We start from the raw sequence: 20981 nt of genomic DNA on the forward strand, positions 1-20981 counted from the left end.
GACTTTTGTACTTTCATTATTGACTACTAATATGACATTTGATTATTATTTTTTTTATATATATATATATATATATATATATACACATTTATAAAAAATAATTAAATAACTTTGTAATTACGAGGCATTATGTATTCAATTTTAAGTGAAATAACTAATTGAATCCATGTTGGACTGTAACATAACATAAGCTAAGGTATGGCGGATTTCTTCATTTTACCAAACTTTGACAATAACTTTGCATCTTCTGCACTGTATATTTTTCAAATCTACTTTACCCCGTTATTTTTGTATGGAGGTAAATCACATTTTTGTATGAAATAGGCTTATTGGATCAACTTCCCTTGCTCCTGCAAAGAGGCTGGAGATAAAGTACCGTGTTATTTGGATGGTAGTTCAAGTGTAGGCCGCTATCACACAAGGGCGACGAGGTCCCGCTACTCTGGTCGCTGGGGATGCCTGCAAGTCGGGGGGGAAAGACAATAAATACACAATGCCGTGAATAAAACCCTTTTTTTTTTTTAGCGGAAAGCTGCCGCTTATCAGCGTCAATTTGTATGCAGTCAAGCGGCCAGTCAACCTGGCCTATATACGCTTATGAAAGGCTTTTGTAAAGGCTCTCATGTCTGATGACAGGCTGAGACTTTCCAATGCAAGAGCAAATCAAGTGCACCACAATGAGCGGTGTCACTTCCTTCACTTCATATTTCAGTCATTTGCCTTGTGTCAAATGTGTCTTTTTGATGTTTTGATCCGGTTAGCAACGTAGCATCAGACAGCAGCACCGTGACCAGACAAAATATATTTTACTTCCACCAAGGTTTCAAAAATTTACCCCCACTGAGCCTTCTTGGACTTTTTTTTGTTTTTGTGAAAGGGAGCAAGACATTTTCAACACTTTGGTTTATAATTTGTAAAAAAAAATAACACCTACACGCGTGGACTGACTAATAGTATAGTTTTTAGAAAAAAATATGAAATTCACCAAATTGTGACTTATGATGTTTCGGTACGACGCAGGCGATATGTAATTAATGAATATTTTTTTAACAGGGGAAATAGTGCAAGAGGAACACAATGAGCATGTGATATAAAAAACATTTTTTTAATATATTTTTAATAAATGTATAAAAATTGTATTAACTTTTTCTTCACTTTGCCATTATGGGGCATTTTGTGTAAAATATTTAGTAAAAAATGTATTTTGGAATGCAGCTATAACATAATAAAATGCGGACGGTAAATAGATGTATAATAATAATAATAATTATTATTATTATTATTATTATTATTGAATATTCATGCACGTGATGTTTGCATGTTTTTCTTTTGTTGTGTTTTATTGTACATTTTTCATAAATTTACAAAAAAAAAGTTATAACTTTTGGAGAAGGGATTCCCAGATTTTTTTTTTCTAGGAATCTTGTTTGCTGCCTAATGATTCCATCTTTTGTGTTATTGTATCATATATCAGCCATATAGTGATATACTGTACATAATGATGATAACATCAACGATATACATCGTTTGTATTATTTCATCCCCCACCCAATGAGTATTGATAAGAAATCAGACCAATAAGCAGTATTGATACATTCTAAATGTTTCCATAATTATTACGGTTATGATTATTGTGCTAACTTACACATACAATCTTCACTCAGGGGCAGTTTGAGGAAGGCTGGCGTCTTCTTGAGGAAAGAAACTGTGAGGGTTACTTCTTCACCAGCATTCCTCAACACCTGAACCTGCAATATACAGTAAATATTTTTAATCATGCTGCAGGAGTTCTGTTGTTCCCCATTGACGTCACAATAAAAGTAAAAGTAACTTTTTTTTCTTCTTCTTCTTTTTTTTTTTAAAGCAGAAGCTCATGTGTCGGGTAGACGCAGATAGGAGCTGACAGCTTACCACTTCCTCGTGGCGATAGCTTCTCACGTTGATTCCGTTTATCTGCAATCAACAGCGGAGTGTAAATGTAAATACAGTACAGTCGGGATTGTACTGTTGCTGGCATTGTACCATCTCAAAAATGATTAATGAAGCCGGCAAAATGTGTTTTATGGAATACCTGCGCTGCAAATTACGACTAGGAAATGTACATCCTTCAATAGGAGACATTTTTATCGCAGCTAAATGATGTATTGTCAGCATGGAGAGCTTTTCTATTTGGACAAATGCTAATGGGATCTTACATCAACATTATTGTTATTAGGATTTTTATTATTATGGACTGGCATACTGCACTTGAACTAGTACTTTGCATTCTGTCTTGCTGTAACCAATTGTTAGCAAGGTAGCATTTGATCAATTCCCATTTGAAATAGTACCCAACTGCAGGGCTTGATGTAAAAGCCTTATCAATCTGCCTTAGTGCCTTTTCTCGTCAGGTTGCTATCTTGCTGTTAGAAAACCAAATGTCAGTAGGTTAGTATTTTTGAAATAGCACCCCACTGCAGGGCATCTTGCAAAACTCTTTGTTTGTTGTTGTTTTTTAACTGAGGCTGCTATGTTGTATTTTAGCTCATTCAAAATTAAATAGTGCTCAACACACTATCAATCTGACTTTGTGCTTTTTGCTGGCTTACTGTATGTTAGGATAACCAACCATGTTAGCATTTTATCAATTTGTGTTTGGAAAAAGTACCCAGCCACACTACTTTGCTATCTTGCAATATGTTAGCATACCAAAACTTAGCGTGTTAGCCTTTTATAAATTTCTATTCGAAATAGTACCCAATTACTGATGTAATCTATTTATCCGTTTGCCATAGCGCCTTCTTTACTCAGGTTGCAATCTTGCTGTGTTAGCCTAGCAACAGTTAGCATTTTAGCATTTCCGGGACCATCACACTGAGCACAGGGGCACCACAAGGATGTATACTCAGCCTGCTGCTATTTACACTGCTAACCCACCACGGTGTTCAAACCTACAGCACCAATCACATAATGCGAAGACAAAAAGATTCCACCTCATTCTGTTAAGTGGTTTGTGCGCATATTTTGTAGCGTGTAGCGTATTTATGGTTTAAACTATTGATGTAGGCAATTACAATCACTTTTAGGGGCGCGTTAACAGTATATCAATTCTTAATTGTAGGTAAGCATACCAGCTTTTAGCTGGTTTTATTTTCATTGGAAATAGCCTGACCAACTGTGGCTATGATGTAAAATTAAATAACTAAATCAATAAATGAATACTAGTTTTGCCTGAGCGCTTCCTCTACTCAGTTTGCTATCTTGCTGTGTTAGCCCATCATGTTGTTAGCATTCTACCTATCTTACTTAGCACTTCAACAGCTGTTAGCTGTTAGCTACGAATTTCCATTCTGTTGGCAATAGTTCTAAAGAGCAAGCCCAACTCCCAACAAATGCCAGGTTGCACATTAGCTAGCGACAGCAGGCCCATTTAAGAAGCAGAGCCCGATCAATGTTAAAGGCCATCTGATAAAAGATGTGGAAGTCAAAGATCCCATGTATTTTGCTTGAAATTTCTCTCGCTCAGGTTTGATTGTGTTACGTGAAAGCAAGAATCTATTGATTATCAGGCACAATTATTGGCTAATCTACAAACTATAGGAGAGGTTAATTGTTCTTTGTCAAAACAAGAAAAAAGACTTTGCAACTGTTCACCAATCTTCCTCACTGCTCCAACTGTCAAGCGACCCACTTTTAGTTGTTGTTAGTTGGACACAATCACATTACCACGTGCCATTAAGTTAGTCAAATGAGATGCTTCTAATTAGTGCCAAGTGTACCTGGAGGATACTATCGCCAATGAAAAGCAGCCCAGAGAGTTCAGCTGGGAAACAAGGAAAAGAAAACAATCAAAAACAGCACTTGAAGAGTAAAATGGCGGAAGTAACAAAACTTTATCTATAAAACAACTTTTTACCTTTTTGTTCTTTGGATATTTTGGATATCACCACAGGGATTTTATGCTCGGCACCACCCTGATATAAATGGAATGAAGGTCAACAAGTGTCCAATTTTGATTAACTCATTCACTCCCAGCTATTTTCACTGAAGCAATCCCCTTCACTCCCGGCTTTTAACTGATTTTGCAAGGCCCACAGAATATTGTGTTCTATTGCTACAAAAACCTGCCAAAAGAAAGATTAGAGTCTCTTCTTTCATCAGAAAAAAGTATATTTTTATCTGTTTCCGTTTTGTAGCAATTAGCATTAGAATATAGCTAAGTTTCATCATTATTCACAAATCTGTTGAAAACACTGGGGGAAAGAGCCTTTTTGCAACATGGCCCTGGTTGATATCTTACACTCTGCTGCCACCTGCTGGCCGTCTTTGTAATAACTACCATTGCTTTAAGCGTTCTTTTCAGTTCAGAGGCTGCATCAAAGCCTTCTGTATGCTCTAGCATAAAAAACAACAACGTATAAATATGGTTTTGGGACCATGGCAATATTTAAAATAGATCGTTTTATACGTTTTTGGGAGCAAATGAGTTAAATGCCTATATCCCATTTTTTAAAGGTGTACTTTCATTCAAGTGACACATGTCCTACAGTAAACGATCATACATAAATAATAAAAATATTAAACTTAAATGACTTAAATGAGGGGAACCTCCATACCACTCCAATGTCATCAGCAACAATTTTTGCTTATTTAATAAGACACCATCTATAATTTACTATGCTTTCAATGTTGGCCTATATCTGATACGCATCAGCTATTTGAAAGAGGCCTAATTCCAATCTGAATATAACTGATTCCATGCATTTTTTTCCCGAGTGACTCTGCCAATTGTGCAATTTTGAGAACAAAAAAAAAAATGTAAGTATGTCACTTAAACCATGCAATGTCAATTAAAACTCATTGTGACTTCATTCAGAAAAGACGTCAAACCCCCGAGCATCGAAATTACCTTGATGCTGAGGCCAAACCCTCCGATGGTCTGTCTCCGGATTGTTACAGTCCTTTCCTGGAACACATGTTCAATTAATCCGCGCTTCAATGACATTTCCACATTTCATCTCATTTCATGAACATCTCAGTCCTTTCCTTTAGTGTTCAATTGGTCTTTTAATTTTTTCGTTTTACTGCCGCTGTGACACCAACAATGAAAAGGCCGCCAGGACACGAAAACATACGCACAAGGACAGATTGGTAAAATGAGTGTAGTTGCTCCACAATGCACACTCAGACAATTTCTTTCAAGTAGTGGTAAAATGAAAGATAGCTTAATTGTTTGAAATGCGTGGCTACCCAATTATAGTCGGAGCAAACCTGTTTTGAATTTCTCCGAGCTGTTGTGTTTTCTAGTGTCCTATCAATCTTTTCACATTTGGTTCTACCAAAAAAAAACACAAAACTGTTTAAATAAAGAATAATTTAAAAGTCCCCCAAACTATACAAATGCATTAATGTTTTCCCAATTATGTGCTGTCGTGTAATAAACAGCTGCAGTAGTGTGTTGATTTCAGTGGACGCTTTTCTGTTGCTGTATCTCTTTTTCAGTTGTAAACTTTATTGGCGCTCGATGAGCCGTTGTCTCATGACACACTGAATTTTAACTTTACAAGCCAGCTGCTTTCAAATCTACAAATCCCATCTCGCAAAGTGTCACACTGATAAAAGTGGAATGGCAACTGAGGGCGTCCAACTCCAATTTTGACTGGAACCTTTTGGGAAATATGGAGCGAAACTGGTATAAAGTCTGAGAATGTAAACCGTTATGCATGGCACCCAAACACTAAAGATCTCAGTTCAGAGCGCGTCAAAAAATGGTTGTCTTTATACTTTTTTAAATAAAGCAGAATGTAGTCCTGTATACCAGAGGTCCCCAACCCTGGTCCTCAGGGACCGGTATCCAGCCTGTTTTCCATGTCTCCCACAGCCAACACAGGTGGAGATCGTTATCAGCCTTCTCCAGAGATTGCTGATTAGCTGATGATGTGAATCACCTGTGTTGGCTGTGGGAGGCATGGAAAACAGGCTGGATACCGGTCCCTGAGGACCAGGGTTGGGGACCTCTGCTGTATACCACAATGTGACTAAAGCCATTTTGGCAGTTTTATCGAAAAACAGGCCCACATGTCTCCTGGACATTTTGTAATAAAAAGGCTTCTTGATGGTGATGATTCTCTGAACACTTTCGCCGGGGGCAACCATTCATCCATCCCATCCATCCTTCTACTTTCTATAGAGCTTGTCCTCGTCAGAGTCATGGGTGAGCTGGAAATGAACCCAGTTGACTTTTACCGGTCATGAGTCAATTGTAGGGTTTATATAGACTACACTAGCATTCACGCTCATCTTCACACCTGTGGACAGTTTATAGTCTTCAAGGAACCTTGCATATTTTTACCTGGCGAAAACTAGGTCTGAATATTTTGGGAAAGTAATCTAATTACAAAATGTAATCTAATTATATCACCATTGCGATTTAACATGTGATTATTTTTCAAGGTTCTCTTCCCAGGTATTGTTTAACAAACACAAGTAATAAAGTCATCTGTATTACAATAAACAATCTCAGATTTATTATCATAGGTGAGCATTCCATCAGTACTGACAAACGGCAGTTTTGCTGACGAATGACAAGAAACTTGAAAACAACAACTGTTTTCATCCGTCAGTGTAATTGTCACTATACGGGTCAAGTACTGATGGACCTCTCGGGTGAATACAGCAGGGTTGCTCGAGTGGACAACATTAGCATGTAAATGCTTGGCGCTTCCTGTACAGTAGGTGGCGGTATACACCAAACTTACTTTACTTCATGAATAAACTAAGAGAAGAAGAAGAAGAGGAAAAGGAGGAGGAGGAAAAAAAGAAGAAAGAAGAAGACGATGACTCTTGTTCGGTTTTACAGATCAGAGAAAGATTTATAGAAGGGAGCAGGATTGGACTGGATTCTAATGCTGCATTCGAGGATGGTCGGAGGTTGGACTTTTCCGAGTTCAAACCAGGAAGTGAGTACGGGAACGTCCTCTTGAACTCGGAAATTCCACTTGCAAAGTCGGGGAAAAAAGGACCCCGACTTCACTGATGGACTACAAGTGACGTCACGCTACAATGGCGACCCCTTTGGAAACACAGACCGTGAATTGTAAAACACAATTTACTCGAGTATAGAACTAGATAACTATCTTCATTCATAAATATTTGACATAACTTCACATAACACAACGTACGTGACAGTACGCCGCTATCTCACTGCATGGAATTATACGGTGAACTACTGAACTGTATGGAATGCTTATGAAAAAAGATAAATACAATAAATGAAGCAAAAGTGCGAGAAGACAAGTTTGCTGGAGGTCAAAATGAGTTTTGAGGACCAAAATAAAAAATACATTTATCACTATCCGCCATTTTGGTTGTTTACTTTTGCCTCAAACGCTTTCAGGTCGGAACTGGGAAAAAACAACTTAGATATATCCAACTTCCGACCATCCTCGAATGCAGCATTACTTTACTCCATAAAAAAATTTAGGAAGAAGAAGAAGAACTAGAAAAATAAGATACTGTAGTGTACTCAATTTAGCATCTTGAACAAACTTCATTTTTCATCTTTAGGGCTATCTCTGTCCTCGAGTTATGTCGTAAGCGGCCTATTCGTTTTGACTTTTTCGGCGCCCGTAACTCGTCCGTAGCACCTTCTTTTTCGTAAATTTTCCAGTGTTCACGCCATTGTAATGTTGTTGGTACCTCCAGCAACGGACGTCCATCGAGCAGGTCGGCTCGCCATCAGGCGCGTCACATTCCCGCGGTTAAGCTTGAATTAGCTCCGCTCTGCCCTCCGACGCGTCAGTCAGCAATTTTGGAAAGTTTGGAAACACAAAATATTGGTTCCGGTATCTTCCGGCTCGCGCAAATATGTTTTTTTTAAATTAATTGTACAAAGTATTTTGATGTCAACATCGACTTTAACGGTGAAATTCGACTAAAGTCGAAATTCGGGTTACATCACTAGCGTAGGAACGGAACTCGACCGTAACTCGAGGACTCCCTGGATTTGTTTTTAGGTTAGGCTTACGCTAAAATAAATCATGCTAACCTACTACACATTTTGACTTGCAGTATTTTCAGCGTGTGTCACTTTTCTATCAGCGACACAAACAGTCCGAGCGTTCAGCTGTTGTGTGTTTGCAGTAGTTGAGCGTGTGTGAGCGACGTCAGCGGCTACTTACGCTTGAATAGAAAGGTTCTCCCGACACGCAGATGACATCTTGCTCCTGAATGGTCAGAATATCTTTAGCCAAGTGCAGTCGGATATTAAACGGCTCCTCATTACCTTCTTGCATCAAATAAATCCCAGTCTTTGTCTGCGAACATTGGGAGAGATAACATCGTTCATCAGGGCTAAACTAAGTGGCCATGAAATGAAATGTCGGTGAGGCCGTTGGTGGCGAAATGAACATTGGAAATTAGACGGCTTTGCCGTTATTGCCTTTGCTTTGCTTGTTGATGCACATAAACACAATCCTAAAAAGAGAAACTTTTCCTGGCCTCAACACACATAAACAACCAATGAAATTGAGCAGGCTCTGTTGTCACTTCCTTGCGTTGCACAAGCAGCAAGACTGGGTTTCCAATCACGCATTTAAACGCACTCATTTGCATACATTTGCATTCCCCTCCCCGGCTAATTACGATGCCTGTCTGCCCTTGACTTGAAAGGGTCTAAATAAAGAAGGCACCTTCACCCGACAGGACTGCTAAGAGAAAAGGAGCCGCCCGTGTCAGCGCGCATGTCGCCCGTCATCTGTTAACAAGGCCGCGCCGCATGCGAGCGACATGTTAGCTCCACTGCAGGTCAGTTATCTTTCACTGCTAATGAGCGACGCGGAGGAACGAGGCCTCCGCTCCCCCGCCTGCAGCTGCGCGCTGACGAATGGAATCAGAGGAAGCGAGAGTGTGTTTTGCTTTGCCTGTCTCGGACAAACGTGTGTGTGTGTCTGTGTGTGTTCTTGTTTTTGTCACATAGTGGGGCCAACATTTCAGGATTTTACAGAGTTGTGGGGCCCATCCGTCCATGTGGGGCCATTTTTCTGGGCCCCATAGGTTTAGACCTCTTTTTGAGGGTCAAGACTTGGTTTTAGAATTTAGGTTTGAATTGGGTTATGGTTGAGGTTAGGGTAAGGAATAGGGGTAGGCAATCATTTTTGATGGTTGGTGTTAGGGGGAGGGGCTAGGAAATGCATTTTGTCAATGAGATGGCCCCACAAAGATAGTAAAATGTGTGTGTATGTTCTTGTTACATAGTGGGGCCAACATTTCGGGATTTTACAGAGTTGTGGGGCCCTTCCGACCATGTGGAGCCATTTTGCTGGGCCGCATAGGTTTAGACCTCTTTTTGAGGGTCAAGTCTTGGTTTTAGAGTTTAGGTTTGAATTGGGTTATGGTTGAGGTTAGGGTAAGGAATAGGTGTAGGCAATAATTTTTGATCGTTGATGTTAGGGGGAGGGGCTAGGAAATGCATTATGTCAATGAGGTGGCCCCACAAAGAAGTAAAACAAACGTGTGTGTGCGTGTGTGTGCGTGTGTGTGTGCGCGCGCACATGTGTGTGTCATTAGGCAGACAAAAAGAGGGCATCGTTCAACGCAGGCAGGGTCAGAGAACGCCGCACGCAGAGATGAGCGCCGGTGACCTGTGCCGGAGCTCGCGTTGCTCCTAATTGGCCTCATCTCGCTCTTCGTTGCATGCCTCGCTATACCGTCATTAACCACATCATCTTCTGTAACCAGGCATACACACCTTCATCACATACTGCACTGCATACAACAACAGTGTTTCCCAACCTTTATCAAGCCAAAGCACATCATTTATTTATTATAGGACATGAGGGATTAATCGACTGGCTGACTTTATTTGTTAATATTAGTACATGTTTTTCAAGTTTTCATACTCTTAACATAAAAGTGGAAAAAATGTTAAACTAATAGAAATATGGCTGCATCTTTTAGTCATTGATACAGTAATTTCAAAATAGTTCCTAAAATTTAGTTAAAATTAAAAAGATGCATTGTACTGTAAAAAAATGAGTGTGATATTGATTTGTGTTGTGGTCATTGTTCTGCCACTAGATGGCATAATTGCATTTGACGTGTCGCTCAGTGCATTTTTGTTTTCATATTAAGAGCCATATAATCTTTAGCATGAAGTAACTTGTGAAATTCAACTTGACCCCAGTCTCCACAAATATATACATTATTATAAAATGTATTATAGTGTTGTCTCTATCAAATATTTTTAGAATCGATTAATCTGTCGATTGTTCAATCGATTAATCGACTATAATATGATTCATTTAAATTTTGCATTAACGTGTATTACATAATCATTTTCCCCTGATTACTGTTTATTAACCGGTGATTGGTGTTAAAAAAAAAAAGGAGGTGGGGGTGGATTGGAGTTGTATTATGTTACCGGTTTGGTCATTGTTTTCCAAAGTAAAAAAATATTTTTGCAAACGTCTCATTTTGATTAAACATAGAAGATATTTAGTCTTCTTTTATGAAGGACTACAGAGATCAATGAACAATTGCTGTTGAGATGCTGAAATCCGAGGATTTTGACCAAAAGATTTAGATTTTTTTTTTATTAAAAAAAATGGCTCCAAACGACTACTCGATTATTAAAATAGTTGTTGATTCATTTGATAATCGATTATTTGTTTGATTAATTTTGACAGCTCTAATTTATTACTGCTAAATTTCGACGTGGACGCGTCTGCCGCGTTGCGACTGGAATTCTCCCAGTACAGGCTTTAAAAGGGGTGATCATTAATGACGGGTTAAAAAAAAAATTATTGCAGTTAAAGGAACTTTAAATTCACTCAAAATGAATGCACTAATTTTGACACATATTTGATGCAGTAGCATGCTAGTACGCTAACACCAACAACTAAGCAATTTAAAAAAAATCAAACTCATTAGAGAACCCGGTTAAACCATTCGCTTAGTGGGACTAATACAAGCACTAGATTGCAAGGTTACACTCTCACACCTTGAGGAAGTATCCCTTGAACACAAGTTGTTATTGCAGCAAAACAAACAACATGCTTGCTCAACCCTCTCCCTGGGCAGCTCGTTAAAGTGCTGGTTCAAATCCTAAGTTTTTCTATTTTCCACATGATTAACACTGCTCTCCCTTTTCCTTTAGCTTTTAAGACGGCCATGATAGGACAGACCAGAATCACCTCTTAGTCTTTGAAAGTCTTGAAAAATCGTGGTGCAACAGATTAATGATCACATGGCTTCTAGCAATCTATTTGAGCGGATTCAGGGGAAAACATTCTACTGAGACAGCCTTCTATAAAAGTGCTTTTGTTTATTGGCTTTGGACTCCGACACCTCATCAATATTATTATTACTTAATAGATATTTGTCCTGCCTTTGTTACTATCGACCATAACGTACTACTAGATCACCTTGGTATTAAAGGTTTAGCACTTCCCTCGTTTAAATCTTATCTGTCAGAGAGAGCACACGTGTAATTCATGGTAATGTGACCATTGAGAATTATATTGTTACCTGCGGGGTCTTTGGATGCCTTTGGAGCTGTTTACAAAAAAATAGGGGCCCCAATGTCACTGGCTCGGAAACTAGTTGGTGACTTGTGGCTCCCTGGTTGTCATAGTAGCAAAAATCATAGTGTATTTCATCCAATATACTGTACACTCCTTTACATGAGGCAGGGCTGACCCCTAAAAACAAACTATTTTTAGTGAGACAATAAATAAGGTGTGTAAATTATGCAATTCAGGGGTGGGAATCTTTGAATGTCTCACGATTTGATTCCGATTTTTGGGTCTGCGATTCGATTCAGAAGCGATTTTTGATTAAGAACGATTTTTGCTTCAAAATGATTTGATTGACAATGATTTTTGCTTCAATCTATAGATGTGCAAGGAATTGTAATGATCTACTTCAGTCTGACTCACTAATGCTAATTAGCGCGCTACTCGCGCGCTCAAAAGAATGGCTCCACACTGCAAAAAAACTACTTTTATTAGAATAACTTAATCGTGACTTTTTCCTTCTACTCTTTAATTTGGCTACAACTTAACAGTGTATTAGACCGCGTGGAACCACACTGCCCCTAAGTGGCCAAATCGTGTACAACATGAACAGCGCTCCAAATAAAGGCGCACATACAGACAAAGGCAAGACAGTATTAAATAATTTAAATAAAATGGATTTTGGGACATTTAAAATCGATTCTGAATCATACTAAATGAGAATCGATTTTTTGGCACACCCCTAATGCAATTGTTCTTTGCCATTGCCTGTCAATTGACTCCTGGAAAATGTAAAAAAATAAAAATAAATGAAAAAAAAAGAAAGAATTAACTACCAAGCTCATTTGAACCCCTTTGCTAACCAAAACATTATCTATCACCTGAGGCACATAAACACTTTCACAGATAAAGTGTGAGTTCCCTGTAAAGTATCAAAGCTGATCTTAAATTCTCAACAACATCCAGTAAACTCTGATGTAGTCACTTCACAATGTTGTGTGCACCCATGATAATCTGTGCAACTTATTTCTTACGCCCAATTTGCCTCCATTCCTAATGTTTTTCTCTATTTCTCTGCAATAGGGCTTTTCATTTTGTTTTAAACACCACTTTCACTTGACATCGATTGTAATATACCACTAACATTGTTTCACATTTATTCCCAAAATAAAGACCTGCCCCCCTAATAGACGCCTACGCCACGGTTGAATAAGTAAAAGCCCCCGGCCACTATTTACAGGAATAAGATATATACACACTTCCCTGCATTAGCCACTTGTAAAAGCAGAAAGGGGAAAAAAATAAATGCTCTCCATTCCCACAGATTGATTAAATGCTACCAACCTCTTCATTTGAGGTCTTGAAATCCATGTGCTACCGCGCAGTGAGGGATGCTGCAGAGGAGAGAAACACAACAGAGTTATAGAGCGGCTGCAGCAAAAGCCCACAGCCAATTTAAACTAGCTTTGTTACCAGCAACAGCGCTCACAAAGGGGGCTAGACGTTCATTGAAATGCTACGTAAAATCTCAGGAGATGTCTTATTCGAGGAGCAGAGAAGCAAAGGATCTTAAAAACGACTGCATGAAGCTGAATAGCTACAGTGTTGTATACCTAAGGATGTAAATCAATAAAGTATCATAAAAAATCATGTGAATACAAACTATTATTACTACTATTATACAAAAAATGAAAATTCTTAATATTGGTTAGATATTTATCAGGCAGTACCTAGAGGTTGTTACAAAAAACACTTATTTGTAGTCTATTTCATACACAACCGAACTCAACAGGCTTCATTTACTATAATTAAAAGTATAACATTTAAAAGCAGTTTCGAACAGAGCTGGGTTTAAAAAAAAAAAGGAATAATTGATATCGAATCAATTTTCCTTTTCAAAATCGATATCGATTCATAAAAGCATGAATGGATTTTTTTGATAGGGATGTAACAATATTATCATGATATTGTGGAGAGGTTTGCAACATAAAAAGAGGTCACAATATTAATATTAATATTTATTAATTAATATTAATTAAAAAAATAAAAAAACATACCCCCCCACACACACACACAGACACACAATAGTATGCTTTTGTACATAACAGCAATACATATAATCTACAATCTCTAATAACACTTAATGTTGAGGCACTTACTTGCGAATGCACGCACACATTGAGTTCCTCCACATACTGACCATCAGCGTGGATTTTAAACATAGAAGGGCCAAAACATGCCTTGTAAAAATTGAACTGCACTAATAAAATAAAAACACCCACCAGAGGGTGCTAGAACTGCACAAATTTAAATCAACCTGACTTTTTTTTAACAGATGTGCTGCTTTTAATATCGTAACATGACGACAACAATATTGTGGCAGTTTTAATATCGTGATATCACGATATTGCAGTTATCGTTACATCACTATTATTTGATACATCTCTTTTCCCCACAAATACTTCAGAAAATAGAATTTAAAAAAATATATATAAATTTATTTTTGGGGGGGATCTTACAGTTTTCTTGAAATTTACTGTTAGCATGAATTTAAAGGTATTTTCTTACATTTCCGAAAAGCCTGACTTATTGCACTTAAAGACAATTCAGATTATTTTCAATTAAATTTACAATTATTGAATTGGATTATGAAAATATTTTCATCTCATCCTTGCTGATGTCAATATATGTTTAACACTTAAGTGATTATATCACGTTTTACTTTCATTATAAACTAAATAATTTGACTAGTTACTGCCTTTGCAAACTTTACTTTGGAATTTAATATTTGTGGAGTTTTCATCATGTCCTTGACTCATTCACTCGCAGCCATTTTCACTGAAGCAAACCCCTTCAGTCCCGGCTGTTTTAATGGATTTGGACTGATTTTCAAGGCCCACAGAATATTGTGTTCTATTGCTATAAATACATGCAACCTACCAAAAGAAAGATTAGAGTCTCTTCTTTCATCAGGGAAAAAGTACATTTCTATCTGTTTCCGTTTTGCAGCAAATAGCATTAGAATATAGCTAAGTTTCATCATTATTCACGAATCTGTTTCAAACGGTGGGCAAATTAGCTTTTTTCAACATGGCCCTGGTTGATCTCTTTTGCTTTGTTGCCACCTGCTGGGCGTTTTTGTAATAACTACCATTGCTTCAACCGTTCTCTGCAGCTGAGCGGCTGCAGCATCAAAGCCTTCTGTATGCTCTAGCATAAAAAAAAAATATATATATAAAAAAAAAAAGTATAAATATGTCTTTTGGACACGTCAATTATTTTAAACAGAACATATTTATACATTTTTTGAGGAGCAAATGAGTTTAATGAAATACATATAGAGGTTCAATCCATATGGAGTGAAATATTTCAGATTTAATTTAATCATAGCAGCATGCAATGAGAAGAAGAAATTATAGAGAATGAAATGATAAATGATTAAAAACAGATTTTTCAAATAGAAATTCAGTGCAAATTGGTCATCTAAAAAGTATTTTCATGTGTTGAATGAATATTTATGAGATGAGTTTCACTTTTTGAATTGAACTACTGAACTCAGTTAACCTTTCTATATTCTCAAGGGAGAAAAGAGAAAAATTGCCTTTTAATGGATGAAAGGCAGGTATAAAGAAGCGCCTTTATATAACGTTGAATGTGTAAATGTAAATAACTAACTTATGACATGTTTATTGAAAATATTTCTATGTAATTAGTAAAAAACAAATCACTAACAGTCTTGAAAGCCACACTCTAAAAACAGTTGGGTCAAAAGTAACCTAATTATGGATTAAAAAAATTATAATAAAATGGACCGATCTACTTTATGGGTCAATTTGACCCAACTTTCTGGATTGTTTTATACACAATGACCCGATTTTTTTGACCCAAGTAAAGGACCTGACCAATATTTATGAGTTGTTTTATGCTGAAAGAACCATTTCTTGACTCAAAGTTGGGTCAAATTGACCCAAGTAGAGGATCGGTCCATTTTTTACCCTTAGTTGGGTTATTTTTGCCCCAACTGTTTATACACGCAGCTTTTACAGCCGACATCCTTCCTGGGGAAGCTGAGCCAAACTGTATAGTTAAGCTAGTATTGATACAAGTTGAAATAATGTGCATGACAATAATTATCATGTCTATTTTTTTGCAGAATAGAGAATCATTTCCTTAGAACAGCTACACAGACAAGGCTCGTCAATGATTCTTGCGCTGCTGTTCCAGTTCCTTCATACTAAATGTAAGCCGCCCCCTGATCAGAACATCTAACAGTTTGCAAATGCTCGCCATACGGCGTAGATAAATGAGCTTGGCCAATGAGCCACATGCTTAATTAATTCATCAAGTGTAGCAGCCTGCTATGGTGAATTTGCATTACAGCCACATTATATTTGTTTGTTTGTAGCGCAATCATTTGTCCATTCACCTTTATGAATGACAACAGGAAGGGTCTATTAACTCATTCACTGCCATTGACGGTTATAGACGTCAAATATTAATTTTAACTATTTTTTATTTATTTTTTCCTGGAGAGCTCAGTATTGTTCATTCGGTAATTTTACCGATTTGACATGTCATCATCATTGCTCTCTCTCTTTTTTTAATTTTTTTTTTTATATATATATATATATTTTTTTTAAATAAATTTTTATTTTGTATGTGGGTGAGTATGGTATGTGCATGTGCGTGTGTGCGTGCGAGTTAGTTCACCTAAAACCTATTAAAAAATCCCATACTGTTCACCTAAACCGAACACTTCAGAACCCAGCCAGAGCCGTGAGGCCGTCAGGAGACCCGAGGAAGGACCAAAGAAAAGAAAGGAAAATTTTAACTATTTCTATTAGTTTCAATTTTTTTTCCATTTTTGTTAACAAGAGTATGAAAACCTTTACATTTAGAACAGATATAAAATTGATAATTAATCGTGAGTTAACTCATGAAGTCATGTTCTAAATGTACAATAAAAAAATTCTAGGTTTTCAACTACTATAAATACTAATTCAAATACATTTTTGACGTCAATAGCCGTCAATGGCAGTGAATGAATTAATGCGTCTATATTTAATCCTTCTTTAGAAACTTTACTCCCTAGAATGAGCAGTGAGCACCTCTGGAGAAAAGCAGAATGTGTGAAGTAGCGTGGAATAATTCATGATAGCAAAAGGTGAGGATAAGGTGTCCTAATAAATGTTTCAATCCATTTCTCCCCATATATAGAAGAGCAATTCTTTTGTACCGGAGCGAGAAAGAACGCGCCATATCTGAGTCATGCCTCATTTGCACAAAACAGCCCTCTCCCTTTTAATCAGACATGACTGCCAATTGACTCCACAACCAGACGTGGGACATAAAGAGTGGCCCCCGTGGGACCGGGTAGAAGGACACTCACTTGACTAGAAAGGCCCCCAACTCTTTTTGATGTGGAGATCAGGCCATCGAACTCCCAGCTGATCCCAGATCAGAGTGACGCTGCTGCCAGTTGGCACCGTCCGCATCACCGACGGACGCAGCAATCAAGGGCTGGGGGAGGGCGTACCTCAGGGCGTCATCCCGGGAACACTCGCAGGCGCGAAGCTGTGATAAAGAAGCAGAATGGGAAGAAGAGTCAATTCTCCTGTGAGGAAACGAGAGTGAATGTTGCTGATTAAACACTTCAGAGGGAAAGGGATGTGGAACCAGATGCAATTGGCGGCTTCCATTCCCCCCATGAGCGGGAGATTTTGGAACAGGCTTCGTTCTGGAGAAGAATGTCTGGCTTGTAATAAATACCCTGTCAAAATGCAATTAGCTCATATTCTTGCATTTTGTAAGAACAGCACTTGTTAGGATACATTACTGGCTGCAGGCCACCTTTCTGATGAGACGCAATGTTGCCGCCATCAAAAGTGCTCGACAGCATGAAAATAAAAAATAAACACAAATATACTAGTTGGTTCCAAGCTACATTCCATGCATAAATCATCCACCTCTTATTATTATTATACAGCAAGAGAAGTCATAATCGAATTTGCAAATGTGTATGTCTGAATCTCATCTGGACCAGGAGTGAGCGATTTGCAGAAGATCTGAGGAGAATAAAAGCTGAAATGTAAAGCAATGACCTTCACGAAACAGCCCAGGGAGGCACTCAAATATTAATCGCGTGTTGAAGTCAAACTCAAAAGCTTCTTACAGGGAGGTTACATCTTTGCGCGTCTGCTGGAACAAGCATCACTTTTCGTTTGATCAAAGCTTAGCTAGGACTTAGTAATGCGGCAACAAAATCATTTGAATGGTTTTAGTTATACGGTGCCTTTTCGCACCTGCGTGGTCTTTCGTATACAGTAAGCCCCTCTCCATCGTGGGTTCCAGGTCCACGCTCCTACCAATTTTTTTTTTTTTGTGTACCGCTTTGGTCTAATTGGTGTTTATATAGGCTGCAATTCCACTGTCAACCATTAGAAGGCGGCACATTTATTTAGTTTGTGATGCGATACCAGATTGATATTGTGGAAAACTCCCTTGAGTTAATCACAATTATCAACCTCAACCATTGCCATGTTACGATACATCCATCCATCTTCTACCGCTTATCTGAGGTCGGGGCGCGGAAGCAGCAGCTTTAGGAGGGATGCCCAGACTTCACTCTCCCCAGCCGCTTCAACCAGCTCCTCGGCCAGCCGAGAGACATAGTCTCTCCAGCGTGTCCTGGGTTGTTCCCGGGGCCTCCCGCTGGTAGGACATGCCCTGAACACCTCTCCAGGGAGTCGTCCAGGAGGCATCCGAACCAGATGCCCGAGCCACCTCAACTGGTTCGACCCTGAGTCCCTCCTGGTGACCGAGCTTCTCACCCTATCTCTAAGGGAGATCCCGAAAACCCTGCGGAGGAAACTCATTTTGGCCGCTTGTATCCGGCATCTTGTTCTTTCGGTCGCGACCCACAGCTCGTGACCATAGGTGAGGGTAGGAATGTAAATCGATTGGTAAATCTTCTTCACCACAACGGACCGATACAGAGTCCACATCACCGCAGACGCAGCACCGATCCGCCTGTCAATCTCCCGCTCCATCCTGCCCTCACTCGTGAACAAGACCCCAGGTTCTGATTATTGATGTAATATTGTGAGATGATAATTTTGTTAGATATGCAAAAATAAACCTCGCCCTAAACAAACACAAATCCTAGCCTTATCCGCTAAACCCTTACTCTAATCCTAGCCCTATACAAAACTCTTACCCTAGTCCTAACCTAAACACTAATTTAAATACTAACCCTAACCCCATTCAAGCTGGTTGGCTAGGGGAAATTATGTGCTTTGCTTTTGCCATTACCCAGTAAAGGGTTAAAAAGTAATTTCCAAGAATCCTGCCAAAACTGAACTCACAAATTGTACGACCGTAACATAGACTCAGCTGCTCGATAATTGGATTGCATTGGCTGCATTCGATGAAAAAAAAAAAAAAACTACAACCCTTAATTCACATACGGTGAAGTTCATAATGGTTTATTGATCACAGTATTAATTATTGAATTGGTGTGGGCATACCTGGCAGCTCAATCAATAACTGAGTTCCCTCTCTGGTGTACTCTTAATGTATACAGAGCAGAAGGGCAACAGTGATGGGGAAAGCCAGTGATGTGTTTTAGTGTTTTAAGTGTGTTGCAGCAGCAGCCGCTTGTGTGATGGATGTGAGAGGAAGTTCATACAAAAATAAATGTCCCGTCTGAAAAATGTCTCTCATGTTTCCGAACGCAAAGGTTAAATAGACCTTTTGTTGCCTTCTAAGTTGAGTCAGCGTAAGCGCTTTTTAAAATTTTTATTATTATTATTTTTTACAAGCACTCCGTCAGATATTTGCAGCACCACCAACTTTGCCAGAGCCGCATTGCCTCCGACACAAAGGAGAGGAGATTGGCTGAATGAGGCAGAGATGATACACGGGACATCTCCATCTTCGAGACTTGATGATGAATGGCCGCCGCGCGTGGGAGACGAGGCAGCTGTCTGCGCCGCACGCTCCTGGAAATCTAGTTTTACTGGAAAATGGATGCCGGCGTCACTTTCAGGACATTCTACTTCCTAGAACAAACCTTGTGTGGGCCCAGAGAAAGCGATTCTGTTACGGCAGCTATCTGCTTATTCGGTTATTATGGAAAGGTGACACACATATCCACTTTTTGAGATCTACGAAAAGCAAGTGGGAATAAATATAACCGAATTGGCCTGGGATACAGCCTTTGAGTATGTATTTGTACTGTAACGTGAGGGAGTAAGTTGAACATAGGGATACATTGAGTCACCACTTATTTCTCAGAAACCATTAAAAATGAAGCATGTGAATAAATGTTTAGGGAGAAGACTATTTTGTGGAATCTGTGAAGGTTAAAAAAAAAAAACAAGACAATCACATTTTCACATACTGTAAGTGGTTCAGAAAATGAATGGTTGAATGGACAAAAGAAAGAACACTTCATACAAAAATTGCCACAGCGGCAACCCTTTTTGTTGTCTGAGGAAAAAACACACATAGCGCAACCTGAAGCAGCAATACACAGGTACACATTCACTGAGCAAAAAGCTAACTGTGAGCCCGCGGCTAATGGCTAATACCAAAACAACATTCACTGAGCATAAAACTAACCACAGTCAGTGGCGGAGCCAGACTTTTATAAATGGGGGGGGGGGGGGGGGGGGGGCAAGGATACTTACTTTGCGTATACAAAGATTATGCCAAATACTTTTGTTTTATAAACAATTAATTTCAAACGGAGTCTCTAAATGTTGAAATATATTTAAGTACATATTATAGCACATGTAAGCGGTTCAGAAAATGCATGGATGGATTATAGCACACAGGAGATTTTTTCCCATAATGTGCTGGACAAAATGGACAATATACGAGCTATAAACAATTAACAGTGTTTAACATGAATTAAATTTACAAATTGTTTGAAATTTATTTTGTTTAAGGAACAAGTCATATTTTCTTGTTTTAATTTTCCACATTATTTAATTATTAACTCTTTTACTGCCAAAGACGTTAAATGACGTTCTGCAAAAACCTACGGAGGAGCGCCAAAGACGTTAAAAGACGTCCTCCCATTTTTTTTTATTTTTTTTTTTGAAACGGGTGCTGGGAAGGCTTGCGGAGCTCTCCTGAAAGTTTTAAGCAGGTTTTTTGAGCCTAATGACTATTTTTGGCCCCTAGAGGGCAGCGATGACTCTCTTTTGACAAGATCGGGTGGGCGTCAGTAGAGGCGGAGCTAGAGCGTTGAGCAGGAGATCAGAATGGAAAACAAAAGAAAAATGGCGGCCGGTCGCGAGGAGCTAACGCCAGAGCCGTTTTTTTCAAAGACCAAAAGCATCGCTAAAAAAGCACATTGTTGATGACGATCATCATCATCGATAATGAAGATGATGGTGACTCCGTGGTTGGAAAGCATTGACGCGGCAGTAGAAGACGTTAGATGGAGCTAGATGGAGGAGGGAACGGGCAATGGCGAGCGTT

At 38.8% G+C, this 20981-nt stretch overlaps 1 protein-coding gene across 3 annotated transcripts in view; it reads right to left on the minus strand.

The window, feature by feature from the left end:
• Positions 1-20981, minus strand: part of sntg1 (syntrophin, gamma 1) — a 56071-nt gene that overhangs the window by 16985 nt on the left and 18105 nt on the right. For all 3 annotated transcript variants that reach the window (XM_077558336.1, XM_077558337.1, XM_077558335.1), the window contains 9 exons: positions 16882-17066; positions 12837-12886; positions 8160-8294; positions 4889-4945; positions 3896-3953; positions 3759-3802; positions 1912-1953; positions 1646-1748; positions 377-459 (listed from right to left, as the gene is read on the minus strand). In XM_077558336.1, the coding sequence (XP_077414462.1) occupies positions 377-459; positions 1646-1748; positions 1912-1953; positions 3759-3802; positions 3896-3953; positions 4889-4945; positions 8160-8294; positions 12837-12863 (549 nt within the window). In that variant the 5' untranslated portion in view covers positions 12864-12886; positions 16882-17066. The remainder of the gene's footprint in view (positions 1-376; positions 460-1645; positions 1749-1911; positions 1954-3758; positions 3803-3895; positions 3954-4888; positions 4946-8159; positions 8295-12836; positions 12887-16881; positions 17067-20981) is intronic.

The sequence above is a fragment of the Vanacampus margaritifer genome, chromosome 2, assembly GCF_051991255.1.
Source record: "Vanacampus margaritifer isolate UIUO_Vmar chromosome 2, RoL_Vmar_1.0, whole genome shotgun sequence".
Taxonomy (NCBI): domain Eukaryota; kingdom Metazoa; phylum Chordata; class Actinopteri; order Syngnathiformes; family Syngnathidae; genus Vanacampus; species Vanacampus margaritifer.